This window comes from Tripterygium wilfordii, chromosome 7 (genome assembly GCF_013401445.1).
Source record: "Tripterygium wilfordii isolate XIE 37 chromosome 7, ASM1340144v1, whole genome shotgun sequence".
NCBI lineage: Eukaryota > Viridiplantae > Streptophyta > Magnoliopsida > Celastrales > Celastraceae > Tripterygium > Tripterygium wilfordii.
Window position 1 is genome coordinate 2,138,688 of NC_052238.1, and position 16,858 is coordinate 2,155,545.

Below are 16,858 nucleotides of genomic sequence, written 5' to 3' on the forward strand. Positions count from 1 at the left end.
ATCCAAAACCGGAGAGGCGGGTGGGCTTCGAGGAGTTTCAGGTTTTGGACCTTTGGTGGCGGAATTCTCGAAGTTGTTTCCTGGGAACGATCCGTGGAGAGGGAATGAGATTCAAAGAAGCGGATGAACTGAGAGAAATGACTAACAAAGTGGTTGTTACGGGAGATGAAGGAAGCCAAGTTTGTCGCGAGGAGCATATAAAAAGCTCATCTTGGAAGCTGGTAGTTCAGTTTATAGGTTTTGTGCAGTCTTGTGCTGATGACTGTCGATGAATTTAGGTTATGTGCAGTCTGATTTTCATCAACTCACCCTCCATTTGAAACATACAACAATATATCAACCCTTACCACATCAAATATTTGATGACAAGAAACCACAAATGAAAACCAACTGATAACCAATACTTCCTCCACCTGCTAGAAAGTATGTATGTGACCCACAAAATTCCTTGAAACACTACAATTTTCCACATAATTAGTAAACTATCAAGCTATCTAATGACAGAACATCCAGAAACAAACTGTATCTGTATGGACTCAATTCATTTTCTTCCACAAAACATAAGCAGTACGCCAGAAGTAAACAGCCATACTTTAAATAAAGCATCAACCCATATGACATAGTAATGAGCCCCATGTTTAAACAACATAAAAGTAAGATTAATTGTCCATAAGAGAACATTACAGTACAATACCAATATTCAACTGTTTATGCAGAACATAAACCCTAAATACTTTCACTGAATTTGTTTTTACATATTAAGAGTTTAAAAAGATCACTTTGCAAGCAAGTTTTGCTGAGCCTGATTCTCGTGTTGCTGCTGATAGTTCAGAGGCCTCCTGAAGAGCATAATATGGGGCTCAGGGCGATGAATAGCATAGTGAACCCACCCACGGCTTTGCTGAACACCGATAGCACGCCATTCATTCTGCCAAACCAAGTCACATAGTCTCAGGATTGCAGTATACAAACATTAAAGTCATGACTCAGAATATCAGGACAGGACATGACTAAATTGACTCGTATTATCTAGAACCACAAAGTAAAATCTAAACTTTATGAAGGAATGTGTCCCTGCATATGGGAATAGGAAGAGGATTCCTCATAAAAAATATAGTATATAGGCGAGAACAAGTCTCATACCTAAAGTAGTAGCTAACAAAGGGACACCAGACCTATCCCAAGGGGGGATCAACAGCAGGAGATAGCACAAGAATGATGTTGGAGGTTCTACTATTGATCAAGATTTCACAAACTACAAAAGCCTGAATTTAATCTAATCACCTTTCACTGAATGCTATTAACAATTTCCCCACAAATAATAAAACTACGGTGTAACTTCCAAATCCTCTGTCATGTTCTAAATCTTAAAAGAAAAATCCCAAAATTTGTTTAAAAACGTGAGGCTCTTTAATTTTACAAAGACTAAACCATTCTTAATTTAAATACCTAATACATAAACTGGAAGCGGACCAGGCATTCAAGAAGATATCAAAAGCCATACCATACACTCAATTGAAACGGATAAAATTCAAATCTAGTCAGCTGAAGTTATTCAACCAATAAGTAGCAAAAATCATTTCAAACCTTCTAGTTTTAAGGGTTATATTTCTATTGGGTCATCAAACAATAAACAAAGAATCCCAGGAAGTATGATTACTGTCCTTTTTCATTGAATTTATCCACAACAAAATTTGTATAAAAAAAAAACACACACACACACACACACAAGTTACTTTAGATGACAACTGAATCCAACTAAAATTTTAACATAACTCAATAGCAAAAATACGACCCTCTTTTTCTCAGAAGCCAAAGTGCCAAACAGAAAACGGAAATTGTATATGTAGACCGAGAAGAAGGGGATCGAGAAGTTATTAAACCCAAAATTTCTCACCTCAGAGAGAAGTCGGTTCTTGGGGAGCAGCTTTGCCACTTCAGGAGGAAGAACGACATGCCTGCGCGGATACCATCAACGAACCCCAAACAAAATCAATTATACGCGTAATTTTGGCGAAATCAACCCCAACAAAAAAATATGAAATAAAGCGTAATAAATCGCAACGAAATGAAAATGACAGAAACCAAATTTACCTATACTCGTAGGTATCATCGAAGTATTTCTCGGAGTACTGGATCTGACCCATAATTGACTTCTTGATTCCTTCTTCTAACGATTTCACTGGATATTCTATCTAACAAAAACACAGAATGATTGATTATGTGGATGCAATCCTTAACGCAAAGAATAAAAGGTGGAGATAGTGATACAGAAGAATCTGTACCTCTGGAGACGGCGACAAAAGTGGAAAATGGTGTTATGAGACCGAGATAAAGAAGTAAAAGAGAGCTTTTGTGGGGGCGAAATGGTAAATACGTCTTCCTAAAATTGGTTTTATTTGATTGGGAAGAATATGGAATGATTTTCGTTTTTGAATTTCAAATTTCAAACATCTCCCGCTGATGATTTGATACTTTACACGAAAAAATCGCTTTGCAACGGCTCGATTACTTTGAACGGCTAATCTACGTGATTACAACGATCCTTCCCAGCTTCTCAAATATTATAATCGTACCCATTTAATATAAATTTATTTTGTTAAGGATAATAACACCAAATTCTCTTTGCAAATATTATTTTTAGAACACAAATTTGGATATTCAATCAATAATCAAAATTATAGAATAAGAGTACTTTGATCAATGTGGTGAAATTGATTATGGAAATTGAGCAAAATTGTATTTTCCCCCAAAATAAAAACCCTAATCAACTGATTTTTGAAATTCATAGTCCAAAATGCTTGACATAGAATATAATTTAGATCATCAACCAATGTTGGTCATCTGAAAACAAAATTCACGGCTGTCATCAAAAGGGAAATAAGCGAATATGTATCCAAGACCCACAGCCGTTTTATTTGAAAACTAGTTCAAAGTTCAAATTAAATTTGAAACGTCTCAAAATTTTCTGTTATCCGCATCAAAAACCTCCTGCTTTGCTTGCTCTTTGTATTTTACTGAAACGACGGGTAAATTATAACAGGCTGAAATTTTCAGCTATCATGCCTGCTTCCTGTAAAAAAAAGATGTCCTGTACATTTTAAAATGCTGCACAAAAGAAACCCCAAATAAACCCATACTTCAAGCATTCTTAGATTTGTCAATAATTCGGCATCTTGGGACTGGTTTCCTCAGCATGGATGTCCCTTGAAATATCATCATCTGGTAAGTTTTTCTATACTCGAAAAGCTGCAATACACAATAACGCATAGAAAATAGTCCCATGTCAATTTGCACTGCTGGACGCAGGAGCTAACACGTGAAATCCAAAGCACACTTACCTCTTCTGGGCTTAGCTTGCTGAAACCAAACTTATTTAACCAGATAGATTCAGCTTCTTCTGCAGCAGGAAGCACGAGGTTCTTCACAGTGAGAAAGCCAACAAGCTTCTCAATGCAAGAGAATAACAACCCGAAGTAACCCTACAGGCAATGATTAATTGTATCATTAGACATCACATTCCACTGGAACACTTAATCTAAATTCTAAAGGAAGCAAAGAGGGTTCAGTAGCATAAGGGCGGACGATAATCACCTGTCCTTGGCTACTGGACCTTGTAGCGACCAAAGGTAGTTCTGCCAGTTCCTGCCCCAAAATCCTAAAGATTCCAGCAGAGACAACAACATGGCTGCATAACAACAGTGCCCAGTGTAAATGACAAGTTCTACAAGAAAATACTGCAAATTCAGTTAAAGTCTTACTTGACCATTAATACAGCACAATACATTCCACCAAGTTCCTGGCCCTTGAAGTTTCTTCTGCAAAAATGAATTAGTGCATCATTCAGAATAGAACTTGATGCAGCACTAAATAATAGAACTTGAAAGTATGACACCAAAATTGCATAGGTCAATAAGGAAACAGTAAAGCCTACCCATAAGTCATTGCAGGGATGAGGTCCCGTGTACTGTTACCAGACTTAATTGAAGGATCAATAATGGGGTCAAACCGTTCCTACAGCACAAGAGTCCATGGAAAATCAATTAAAGATGTAAGAACATTAAAAAGAATCCCTCTGAAGTGAAGAAAAAAGGACGACCACCAGAATGCATCAAAACATCACTCAACAAAAACCTACAGATACAAAAAAAAAAAAAAAAAAAAAAGGAGCACCACAGCACAGCAAATGACAGCATCACTTCTTAAGTGAATCTTTATGAGTTCTACCACTTTGCAAAACAACAGATTTCTCCAAAAAGGCAAGAAAAACCGTATAGGGGTATTGGTCATTAAGATCTTCAACATTCAAAAATAGTATCAACACGAAAATAAAATTACTCACATGAAAGATATCTATAGCCTCGTTAAGTAACACTCTAGTCTCAGTAGAAGCAGACATCTTTCCACTGAGAACCCTCCAACTTATTTCAAGGTCCGCCACACTCTCTAACCCGTTTTCTTCATGTTTCTTCTTTAAAGCATTTAAAGACGGTTCTGGAAGCCTTTCTTCCCCATGAACAACCAACTTCTGCAAAGCAGAATGAATTCTGTTGCAGTTTGAACAGCAAAACCAATTTCCTTCTGGCAACTCCTGTTGTTCAAGTGAATCAATAATACACAGTATTGAGTAAAATTTTGGCGCAAGAAAAGTACATGATAATATTAGTCAATGGTCCATGGGCCTAACGGCACAATCCCTACTTAAACTAAAATAAAGTCTTGGGTCAACATGGATGGTCCAAGGACAAAAGGCTAAGGAGGGAAGTGTACTATTAAAAGAGATTCAAACATCACCTTAAGGTCATCCATGTTGTGATCCTTCAAACAGCCAACATGAAATTCCTTCTCACACTGAAAAAAAGTCAAGCATATTTAGTAGAAAAAACAATAATTAAAAAACCAAGAACCAGAATAGCATAATTACATCTTAGCAGAATGATACCTGATCACAAAGAATAACAGTGCGAGGACCAAATTTTATTTTGGAGAAGTCGTGACTTCTGTACAGATCAAACAATACAAAGAATATAAACTTACGGTACATGGCAAAAAATAAAAAATAATCAAATGAGTGGCAAAATATAAGTAGACTTGAAGAAAAACATAATGGCAAGTATAATAAATGGCTATAAAATTAACTGTCTCAAATTTGCAAAATCAGTAGATACAAACCTGCACAAGACACATCCACCAAATTGAGCCTCAGGAGATTTTACAATTCGAATGCATCGCTTGGTTATCTGTTCAATAGGATCAACTCCTGCAACTCGACCAGCTGCTATGGCATTAGCGTTATGTTCCACAAATTTTTCCTTCTGGAACATATTCTTACAGAATTTGCAGTACCAGGTGCCACAAGGGATTTCTGACACTGACAGAAAAAGACAATCTGCAATTGGCCCAGAGAGTAGACTAGATGAGAAACTCACATTAACAACCACAATAAGTTGCGCACATTGTTTGGGTGAGCTGAAATCTAAAAAGAAAAAGGAAGAAAGAAAAATATACAAGGAAACTTAGGAAAACAATTTATTTTCTTTTCTTTATTTTCTAATGCAATAGAAACTTTATTTGAGGCCACCAGCAAAGCAAAACCTACATAAACATATACAGATAACAAAAGGGAACAGATGCCTAGAAAAAAGCTTTTGAAACTTCAACTGTTTCATTGAATTCATAAGATAATTTTAGACAAGAAAATTAATTCATTGACAAAACAGTCCAAAACTATGGTAGAAATCTCCAAAATGAATTAAACAGTTGTTATGGAAATGTCCAAACACATTCATGCCACCAAGCAACCCCTATCATTTATAGATCAGTAACAATCCCAATATGAGGTCCAAACAAGTTCATCAGCTACCAATATGCATGTTCGAGGATAAGCGTACAATGAAGCTACGACCATCACCATCATCAATAAAAATCAATAAATAAAAAACTAAGGGGAAAGACATGATTAAGAGAATATGAAAATCCAAAGAAGCCATTTCAATCTTTCCACATATGGCAAGTTTCGTTCTAATTTTCTTGCTATCCAGCTACCCCTTCTACGAAGACAACAACTTACAAAAGATAAAACAGTTACAAAGGAATTTTTCAAAGCCTGTGCACCCATCCATATATTGTTATGCCATCGGGCTTCTGAAAAGACATTTCCTTGCTTTGCAATTTTGACAACTACTTTTGCAAGTCGATTAGAAGACAAAAATAGCCCTTGCTGTACTACTTTTACTCTAACTTCCATAATAACAGTTGTGGTGCCCCAATGACTTCGAGTTGTATAATAGAGTAACTTAGAATAAAACCAGACTAACTGAGGAAAAGTCCCAAGACAAATTATTTCACAAAAAATAAAAAGCCGGAAGTTTACGTGGGTGAAAAGCCCTTGGACATCCATCACAACACAACAAGTCCCCTCCATCGTAGCAGTAATGGCAAAGGTCGTCATTATCATTTGAAGAAAACCTCCGATCTTTTGATAGAGATATTGACAATTCATGGAGCGATACACCGTTAGAAGTGTAAATGTGTAAATAACTGCCAAAAGAACCCAAGAAAAAAGAATCAGAATTGCTTCATACATTCATATCATCCACAAAACAAGTAACTTTCCTGCATAGAACTTAATGTGAACAAAGCAGTGTATTTAGGAAGAGCCAGCCCAACCTTGTCTCAAAATGGTATAGAAAGAAATGTATTTTCTCTAGAGTGTTCCTTAGGGTTCCATAATGCAAGAAACAACCAGAGAGAACCATCATGAATCTAATCTAAACCTGAAAAAAAAAATACTCACGGTTTGCGTCGAGATGCCCAGCCAGCATGTGCTTCAAATGTTGAGGGACTGACCTGCCCATTAAAATTCATATAATATTACAAAAGTGACAAAATCACAAAATACACAATAAAATGGAATTATTGTAGAAACTCATTTACCTCACTATTGCAGCATGTGCAAATAATTCCAAATCCATTCTTATAACCAACCAGCAATTTCTGTACAGTAAAATACAAGTCAGAAAAGACAAAAACTAATTAAAACACACAGTCCTTCACCTTGCTAATTGATATGGAACCAACCTTCCCACGAGCATAATATGCTACTTCAGTTCCATCTGGTAATACATCTTCTTCAAAAACCAACTTATGCAACCGCAGATCCCTTTTATAAAAGAAGGTGACAGATGGGGGAAATTAGAGATGTGATCATGGAAATTACAATTCAGCAACTAACTCAAAATTTAGAAGATTTGCAAAGTGCTAACTTTCTAGTTACTCTTCCTTGACTTTTATTTTGTGAGGAACTGGACTTTAGCACCCTCTCAAATGAATTCGGAGCTGGGTCTTGCTTTGTAGTTCTGACATGACACAAAAAGAGACAGTTACAAAATAGAAAAGTTAACACTTAACAAAAACAAGGTAAAAAAAAATTATTCATCTTGATATGGTAACAAACAGATAATCCCAATTGATATTTTGCGGACATCTCTGTGTATATAATGAAATGTATCTGTTCCTTGTTGCTATTATTCCATATAAATATATACGTTGCTGAAATATAACTAGAACTCCAGAAGTAGTATGGCATTCAGAAGAAAATATATATATAAGAACTTATTGCCAACAATTTCCACGACACCTTGCACGGATCTATACAATCAACCAAAGCTGCTACTTTGTTCTTTGACAGCAAGAAGATCACACCATGAGTTACGTATTACAGTAGTCTTATAACAAGATCATCAGTACAACTAAAAACTTTCCACGGATTCTAAGCTTTTATTACTGGGGAAACAGTTTTGTAATGAAAACAAATGATGAACAACGAAATCAGATTTTATCCATGTATTTCTCCTTATCAAGGCAGGAATTAAAACTGGAAATATGGGAAGCTAAATCAAAAATCTCGTGAAATCCCACTTTTTGATTAATGATTATAGATTATGATGCTTGAAGAAATAAAAATACCGCAAAGATAAATCAAGTATTGCTTGCACCAGAAACTGCTAAAGTGAGCTAAACACACGAAAATTCATACCCATGACCAGTATCGTTTGTTTGGTGTCCATCACGATGACCAGTATCAGCAGTTTGGTGTCCATGCCCAGGAACAGTATCCGCTGTTTGGTGTCCATCCCCATGACCACTATCAGCTGTTTGGTGTCCTTCCCCATGACTAGTATCAGCTGTTTGCACCAAGCTAGATTGAGAGTCTATTATCCCGGCACATGAATCACAAAGTATGACTGATTTTCCAGAGCCAGCTTCAGAAAGAGACCCTAAACTTCAGGGAAATATTCATACTTTCAATAAACCACCAAAGATAGCAACTAAAATACATCATAGCAAGTCTAAGATGATGCAAAAGCAACCTCTGCAATTCAGACAGAATGTCGATTTCTTTATGGATGGACAATCAACAACGTTTCTGATTGCTTCCCCCAACATCTGCAGGGAGGCATCTTTGCATGCATTCATGACATCCCGAAGTGTATTCCCATTCTCCAGGTATATATATTCTGGTGGACGTTTGTTTGCGCTGCCAGCATGCAGCTCAAAAACAGTTGGTGTACAAACCTGCATTGACCATAAGAGAACGTGCATAAAAATTTTAACAAATGACTGAAAGGGTTTAAACTCTAAGGATCTACACTTAACATTTCAAACTCATACACAAGACTTACTTCATTCCCTCGGCATCTATTGCAAAAGCATAATATCCCAGAGCCCCTGACCTCTCCTTGAAGCCCAGTTTCTCCTTGTCCTCTTACCTATAATTAACATATCAAGATCAAAACTCTGGCCAGGTACTTGCCAAATTAACATAATTACAAATTCAGAACATAAAATGATACCTTTGGACCTCGGATATACGTCACTTTCACCCCCTCCAGTATACCCGAATCAAGAAGTTCCTTTAACTTGGCAGGGAACTTCTTCCAAACAGAATTCTTCGACGAACTCATAGGATTACCAACCGACCGTCCACCAACAGTATTGCCACCCGTAATTAGGTTCCCATTACTCTCTCCCACACCACATTTTCCCACGGATTTAGTCACCACAGGCATCACTGCCTTACCTTTCAATGCAGACCGTGTAAATCTTCTCAAAGGATCGTCCAGCGACAAAGTACTATCAACTTTGCTATAAGTTTTTACCGAGTCAATCCACAGGCCACGAACCCCTTCCTGGTTTTGTTCAGAATTCTTTCCTTGTTTCTTCAAATCCCCTGTCAACAGTATATCATCTTCCTTCCTAACAGTATCTTCAACTGAAATCAGTAACGATTTACTAGACACTTCTTCATATCGAGAATCCCCTTCATATTTCCTCAAATCCCCATTAGCTAGCACGTCCTCCACCTTTCTATCATCATCGCTAACCACCAACTTCCGTGCAGACCAACAAGCTCCATCCTTCAAATCCTCGCCATTCTTCCTTTCTAAGTCTCCATCATTTTTGTTATCGACCAACTTTGGCAATGAACACTTTCGCCATTCCTCCTCCTGTGCATCTGATTTGACTAATGCCTTTGGCGCGTCTTTATTCATCTCCCTCTCCGATTTGACTAATGCCTTTGGCACGTCTGTATTCATCTCCCTCTCCTTCTCGCTCTCGTCCAACTCCATTGCTTTATCACCCTCTTTCAAATCCGCTTCCGTCACCAATCCCTTAGCAGGAACCTCTTCCTCCACATCATTATTTGGGGATTCAACCAAATTAGTTTTATCAGGATCAAACACGTCGCTTTTGGCCTCCTCTTCACTCACAGCTTCGACAGTCTCATTCCCCTCCAGAACTTCTGCGGCCCTGTCTTCGGAGCCATCGGTCTTTAAGCGCTTGTTGTTGATGCCGGTGGTATTCTGATAGAACCCACCTCCTGGTGACCCGTTCTGAACCCGCCTAGCTCGAGTACGCCCCAATAACCCGGAGATCTCAGACTGGGCCTTCAAAGCGAATGCGAACTCCCTCTTTAAGCCCGTTCGAACAGTAGAACGCACCACGAACCCCTCCGGATCCGCACCGTTGGCCATCGAAACAGGCACAGATGGTTCAAACCCTAGATTTCTGGTTTTTGGCGATTGAGATGTGAGAACAGAGAAGACAGAGCTAAATCAAGACACGCATGCACCTTCCGGCGTTTGTATATCAGGCTGATATCTCCGGTCTCGATTTGGATTGAATGTTAAAATCTGATTGGATTAGAATATCACCGGAGGATGAAAAAGTTAGGGTTTAAGAGGGCGTTAGGAAAAGACAGAGATCAGGCAGGTCGGTTTCTTTGAAGGAGGAGGAACAGAGGATGAGAGAGACAGGGCTGAAACATCTAAGCCCATCATGAATTTTGTGGAGGGACCAAACTACCCCTCTTCAATCAACATTCTTTTTGGGTTTGCAATAGTGGTCTTCTAGTAATAATTGTTTTCAAGAATGTCTCTTATCTTTCGTTTTCTTGCGTTTATATTTCAATTCGGTAATTCTACTGCATCTACGCCCCTTTCGGCCTTTGTGTTACAAATAAATAACAATACAACATAATAAATAAAAAACTTTGACTCAAATTTTAAATTTTTATGGCTCGAATTTGAATTTGCAATGCATGATATGTGGATAAATCATAAAAGAAGAAAATGAATTTCTATAGACAATAATTTGAATTTTACTAAATGCACTTGCATTGCATTTTTTCATGATGTTCAAATATTGTATTAGAGTTACATATTGACCAATATCGTTATTTTAGTTTTTTGAAAAATAAAATTACTTTCATTTTATCTTAAATACATTTTAAAAAATCAACATATGATATAAGAGCACTTAGAAATAATAAGACACATTTTGTGATTATGCAAAAAGTTTATTTCATTTTAGTGCTAACAAATAAAATGATATATAGAACTTTAACTCTCGTGGTCTAAAATATAATATTATAAATTGTCGTCCATCGAGTATAATTTTAAAAATTTCTCATGGTAGACAATTGTCTATTTATTGTCAAATTATCTTCTATAGTTGAATACATGAATCAAATCTCGCAAATTATTTCATTGCCTTTTCTAGATTGATATGTAGACAATTAAGATTGATATCTTATTAATACATGAAAACGTGCTTTGCACTTTACATAATGATTCAAAAAAATTGTTACAATTCATTTCAAACTTGCCTCCGTATGATCGAACCATAATGCACAAACTATTTGTCATAATGTTTTTATAAAGTGTCACGAGAACATTGTGATAAGATAACCTACAACGTGATCATACTTATTACAACTGTCAAGTATTTTGATTTTATAATTTGTTTAATTGGTTACAAAGTTCAAAATTATCTAAGATCATTTTTTAAATCGAAACTATTGAAAACTTTATAGTCAATATAAATTTTACCATCATTTTTTAACAATGCTCCACATGTAGATTATAGATAAAAATAATACTTACAATAGCTTGTTCAACCAATAATGGACAAAAAAAATTGAATGTGGACATGGATATGACTAATATGTCGAGGAGTCGATAAAAAAAATAAATTAAGAAAAAAAATTTATTTGCTGCTTTTTTATTTGAAGATGTTAATGACTCTAAGTCCAAAATTTTAAATTATAAATAATTTTCAAAATTAAAAGTTTGTTGTGCTAACTCATAAAACTACATTTCAAAATTTAATATAAGAACAACGAATCATAAGTTATTATTTTATTAAAAATTATGAATCTTACAAATATATCAAAAAGAAATACAATATAAGTGTTCTCTTTAGTTTACGAGTTAATTGTTTTATAATCAAACGCGTCGTGTCAAATAGATTATTGATTTTATAATCCCAATCTTATATTGATAAAAAATACTACTTTCAATTAAAAATATATAATGACTATTTTCAAACGATATCAATAAAGTAACAATGTATTTGAGGAGGAAAAAAACGAAAGCTAAACAAATGACAAGGTGGCTTTTATTAACAAATGACATGATAATATATCAAAATATTGCTTATTAGCAAAATGATGGGGTAATGTTTGTGGCTCCATCAACATTATTGATTTTTATTTTATTTTTGATGCAAGTTATTATAATCAAAATTTTAAATATATTATATATATTTGAAAATTCCTAAATCACGTTCTTATAGACAATTTAAAAATAAAAGGGTCTATTTGCAAAATCAACAATCATGTGAATGCATATTCAAATCCTATTAAAAAAATGGCCCACATAAGCAAAAATAGTCCCACATAAGTTGGACTATTCCATGGGGATATTATCGTCTACGAAACATTTTTCCAGCGCGATTGTGTTGTACGTTTTTTGCCGTGCCTCATCTTATTTTTCACAAAAATTAATTTTGAAATTCGCGGCTCGTTATCTGCTAACCAATCGCCGCCCGCCAAATAATAGTGCCATTGCTTTAAGATTCAATGATCTAATTCCGTATTAATTGGAGATAAATAAATAAATAATTCAAAACCCAACGAGTCTGGTACTCGTGGAATTCACCTCCCTTGGCACCTAATTGTTGACAGCGTGGTGTCTTTCAAGCACGCGATTCATCGCGCGTACATGACAGTTGTGCCTTTGTGTGCTGTCGTACGAGTGGTATGTTAATGGTACTGTAAGGAACGGTACAGCCGTAATAAGAGGGAGTGGAATGAGAATGTAATTCTGACAACCTTGATTGGATCCGTTTGAAAAATATAAATATGGCGGGAGGGAACGTCTTAGTGCCACGTGTCTAATAGGCATTTGGGGTTCAAAATGTTGCTGACCGGTGAGTGGAGCCCTGGACGTGACATAGCAAGGCATGGGTACCAATCAACACCTCCGTCCGCCGAGTGGCTCGACTCCCTTTGGCTAGTTTTTCTTATTGGTCTCTGTCCAAACTCGAACCTTGAGTTGTGCGAAACTATAAATTATTGTTGGTTGTTGCACATTATTTTGTTTTGTGTAGATTTTTTGTTTGTTGCTAAAATTTAGTTGAAGTTGTACGGGTCAAAAACTCTCTACATGCAAATCTGATATACAATAAGGTTCATGAGAGTCTCGATCGACAATAGGACCTATATAAGACTGAGTGTTTGGCCATGCCCATAAACTCATGAGAGGCAATGGTAAAGTCCACAGGTCTACGGGATGGACTGTCTACTCCTCAAAGGCTCAAAGCCCATCACCAGAAAACTCCCTCAAATGCCTAATCAATGCTCGTAAGCTCATATGACACGTTACCAGAGACTACTATAAATACATAAGGCCTCAGCCTCATGAACTCTCTCAACCACTTGGGGTATCTCTTGCTCTCTCTAAAAGCCTTTGATCACTTCTCTCACTATATACTCCCTTCATTGTCTACTGACTTGACCGTCGAAGCTTTTTTGACAAACATCACACCGGTGTCAAGTATCAGAGTCTACCTACTGTGTTCTTTGCACAATTGTCGATGTTCTCACTCCACTATTCATTGATCGCAGAGTTTTGGGTCTAGAGAAGGGTCAAAAGTTTCTATTTTTTGTCCAATGAAGATGATTATCCACGATAAGCAATAACGGGCCAAAAATCAATGTGGGCTTTTTGGCCCTTTTAAGAATTGGGGAGAAGTGAACATTTTGCCATTTTTGGCTTTGAAGATTGAATTGGCCGAACTTATGTGGTCTTTAGGCCCATTTAGAAAACGTGGGAACATGAACATGTTGGAGTGAAAAAGACGGAATGGGCCGAAACTGGACGTCGAGTCCAGTGGACATGGCTTTTGAAAATTGAAAGCAACACTACTTGTGTGATGAATAAAGACCAAGAAAAATGAATAGCTACACTTGATTACTGACTCTCCATACAACTACCTGATTCCCGTTGAGGCCTGTGGTTAACGTTCACGCCAATAAATTTAACTATTTAAAAGCAAGTAAATCGACTCTTGCCAATAAATTGATATCTATCAATTTGCGTGTAATTTACGTACTAAATGTGATGTATTTGTTGCAACTAATTAATCCTAAACAAATGTGACAGATCCTTAAATATTTTTTTGTTTTTGTTGATAATTAACAGAACCTTATACGTTATTGAGAGGAAACAAGCTTTGCAAGAAAAGCTAATGGGATCAACATTCAGGGTGTGTTAAAAGGCAATTTTTCTACGGAAAACGAAAACTCATTCCTACAAAATATTGCTATCAAACTCCTGTTCTTGATGTTTGACTGCTCATCCTTTATACGTGATTTGTCAAATTCATGATCCCATAATCCGGAACACGTGGCAAATGAATGTGTACCTTGAATAATTGAATTGTCTACCAATTTCTAGCTAATCAAGATCAATTCAATTAACTCTAAATTGTACGTGCGAGTTTTACGATCCGAATTTAGTCTCATATCGATTGTCCAAAGACAAGCTTGAATAGTATTGTTTTTTATCACTAAAAAAACGTTAGGTGTGCATATAATATGATAATTACTCTCTCTCTCTTCATTTCCACTCATTTTTCATACACATAACCAATATTGCAGAGCAATGATTTTAGAACACAAAAGACCAAATTGGAGATATATAATTAAGACGTGCCCCATGGTGTTGAATGAAAGAACGCGAACATGCTCAAACAATGCATTAAACGACAAATGGCCTCTCAAATTGGTGGATTTGAGCCCCTGACTAGCATGTGCTATCCGTAAATTAGGTTAAGATGTGAAGTTTGGTAGGATCATGCGGCCTTGAAGCCACAATTTTCTGATTAACAATTTATTGTGCAGACACTGATCGATGAGGGATGACCCCTCCATCCCAAACTGATATCTTGCGCATGGATTCTTGCCAAATGGAAGTATGAAACCCTCTGATTGATGTAGGCCATATCAAGTTCATAGAGGACAATAGAAGGACCTGGAAGAGTAGCAAAATCAACCTAATCCAACTTATATATGACTCTTCCTTGTTATCCATATGTCATTTGTTTTCATGTTGATCAACAATATTATGCCCACTTTAGTCTTCTAGATAATGCCCATATATTCTTTATGTTACTGTACATTAATTGTCTTCTTTTGCCTATCTATTCCGAGTGTCTTCCTTTCTTTTTTAATTGGTTTCTTGCAATGGCCTAAAATATGTGTTTTTTTTTTTCTTGCTCAATCATGTAAATGTGGTAAAACATAGACGCCACAATAAACCATTTTAACAAGCGCACCATATACTTAAAAAATATAAGCTCCATCAACAAGTTTTATTTTGAAAATATGTTAATTTATGATAAAATTATCAAGTATAAACTAGTGTGTTCCTTACAAGTATTACCAAACACCCCAATCAATAATTTATTTCGGACCAATATATTCATGTGGTGTTTGGTTAAATTTTGTTTGTAAAATATTAATTATGGTTATAATGACGAACAAAAAGACATATATTAGATGAAATAAATATCAGAAAACAGTACAGTACATAATGATATGATATAACAAATAATGTTGATTGATATTATCATATTAATGCTATATAATCATAATATTTATAAATTCAATAAAATCCCCAATCAAAGTTATTTAGTGACCTGATCGATTCAATTTATATGAGGTTCCATGCGTACCACTAATTAATGATGTGGGGTTCATGTTAACAGTCTCAGGTCCCTGCACCTGATCATTTATATACACAACCAGACAAAATCGATACAATAGTGTGCTTTGGGAGGGTTTCTACTTAGTCTGTGAAGTCATAGGGGACTATATAATAAGAATTTGGACAAGCCAGGATATGTGATACGGATCCATGTTGGCCATGAAGTAGTTCTAATCATGCTTTAATAAGCTAAATTAGCCTTCGGTCGGCTTTGCACTAACATTCTCGACTTCATCAATGAATAATTAATTATAGTAACACCTTACGATTGTATATATACAGGAAACACATTATTATGCATGTAGTAAGTACCACCGACATTGGTTGGCAGCAGATCACCACAAACCAGTCAACGCTCTTTAATTATTGAATTTCTAATCGGATTAATTGATAAACAAGCTTTTTACAGAATGTTGGAGACTTGGAGTCGCAGAAAAGTGTTTTTTTTTCTTGTCATTATAAATTGCTAATCACACAAACAAATACACAGGTTACTTACTTTGTAAGATCGGTAAGTAAAATTCTTCACACACTTGCAATTCACACTGGAGTAGGTAAGAGTTGCAATCTTAAAACCCACCAAATATTAATGCTGTTAGTTGAGAAGGCTACCTCCTGCGTATATGTGGCTTGTAGTTGTGTAAATAAAGTAACAAGGTTTAGATCTAAAAGTCTCTTACCTAGCTACCTAATATATTGGGATGCAGATTGGAAATAACGATCCGTTTTAATTTCTTGGTGGGTGGGAGGCTATGTACATGACATGAACATCTCAGGTGTCCGCAGGTGGACAATTTTCACCAGAATATGCACAGTTTTTTAGTTTCTACAGTATCCATTTTTTCATTTTTAATTATATAATTAGCAGCCATTATCTTTTTGGGTGTGCGTTGGGTAAATCATTGAGTTTACGTAAGAATCAATAAATTATGTAGTTTGTACAAACACATGAAAAATTAACGTGTGGGTCCATGTCTTGATGGAACTTAACCCTAGTTCAGGAGTATATGTATCTAAGTTGTTGTAAATATGGTATATATTTCTTTTCGTTTGGTTGATTAACTTTTCTGACACACTTCAGTTGCTTCTTTCATTTTGTTTTTTAAAAGTCCTAATCATTAAAAGGTCAAAGAATGATATCAATAGTGAATCGAACTTAAGTTGTCCTTTACTTTATTTACTCTTCTGAAACACAAGGAATCCTTTTGTTTTCGAGGACACTATGTTCTTACATTTTTTTAATC

At 35.9% G+C, this 16,858-nt stretch overlaps 2 protein-coding genes across 3 annotated transcripts; both read right to left on the bottom strand.

Annotated features, from left to right (window-relative positions):
- Nucleotides 1-575: 575 nt before the first annotated feature.
- LOC120003012 (cyclin-dependent kinases regulatory subunit 1) lies at nt 576-2,343 on the bottom strand. Of its 2 annotated transcripts, none has more exons than XM_038851898.1 (4): nt 2,286-2,343; nt 2,095-2,195; nt 1,898-1,958; nt 576-928 (listed from the first exon to the last, which is right to left on the bottom strand). In XM_038851898.1, the coding sequence occupies exons 2-4, from the start codon at nt 2,145-2,147 to the stop codon at nt 776-778; spliced, it is 267 nt and encodes an 88-aa protein (XP_038707826.1). In that variant the 5' UTR covers nt 2,148-2,195; nt 2,286-2,343; the 3' UTR covers nt 576-775. The 2 variants fall into 2 exon arrangements, with proteins under 2 accessions (XP_038707826.1, XP_038707827.1); XM_038851899.1 differs by having other exon boundaries at nt 2,095-2,191; nt 2,286-2,308.
- A 637-nt stretch (nt 2,344-2,980) lies between these two features.
- On the bottom strand, nt 2,981-10,303 carry LOC120003011. Its single transcript, XM_038851896.1, has 18 exons — nt 8,856-10,303; nt 8,685-8,771; nt 8,373-8,577; nt 8,039-8,279; nt 7,266-7,358; nt 7,081-7,162; nt 6,937-6,996; nt 6,797-6,849; nt 6,374-6,540; nt 5,173-5,389; nt 4,943-5,000; nt 4,795-4,851; nt 4,343-4,591; nt 3,935-4,014; nt 3,762-3,818; nt 3,595-3,688; nt 3,342-3,482; nt 2,981-3,249 (listed from the first exon to the last, which is right to left on the bottom strand). The coding sequence occupies exons 1-18, from the start codon at nt 10,035-10,037 to the stop codon at nt 3,142-3,144; spliced, it is 3,231 nt and encodes a 1,076-aa protein (XP_038707824.1). The 5' UTR covers nt 10,038-10,303; the 3' UTR covers nt 2,981-3,141.
- Between the last annotated feature and the right edge of the window lie 6,555 nt (nt 10,304-16,858).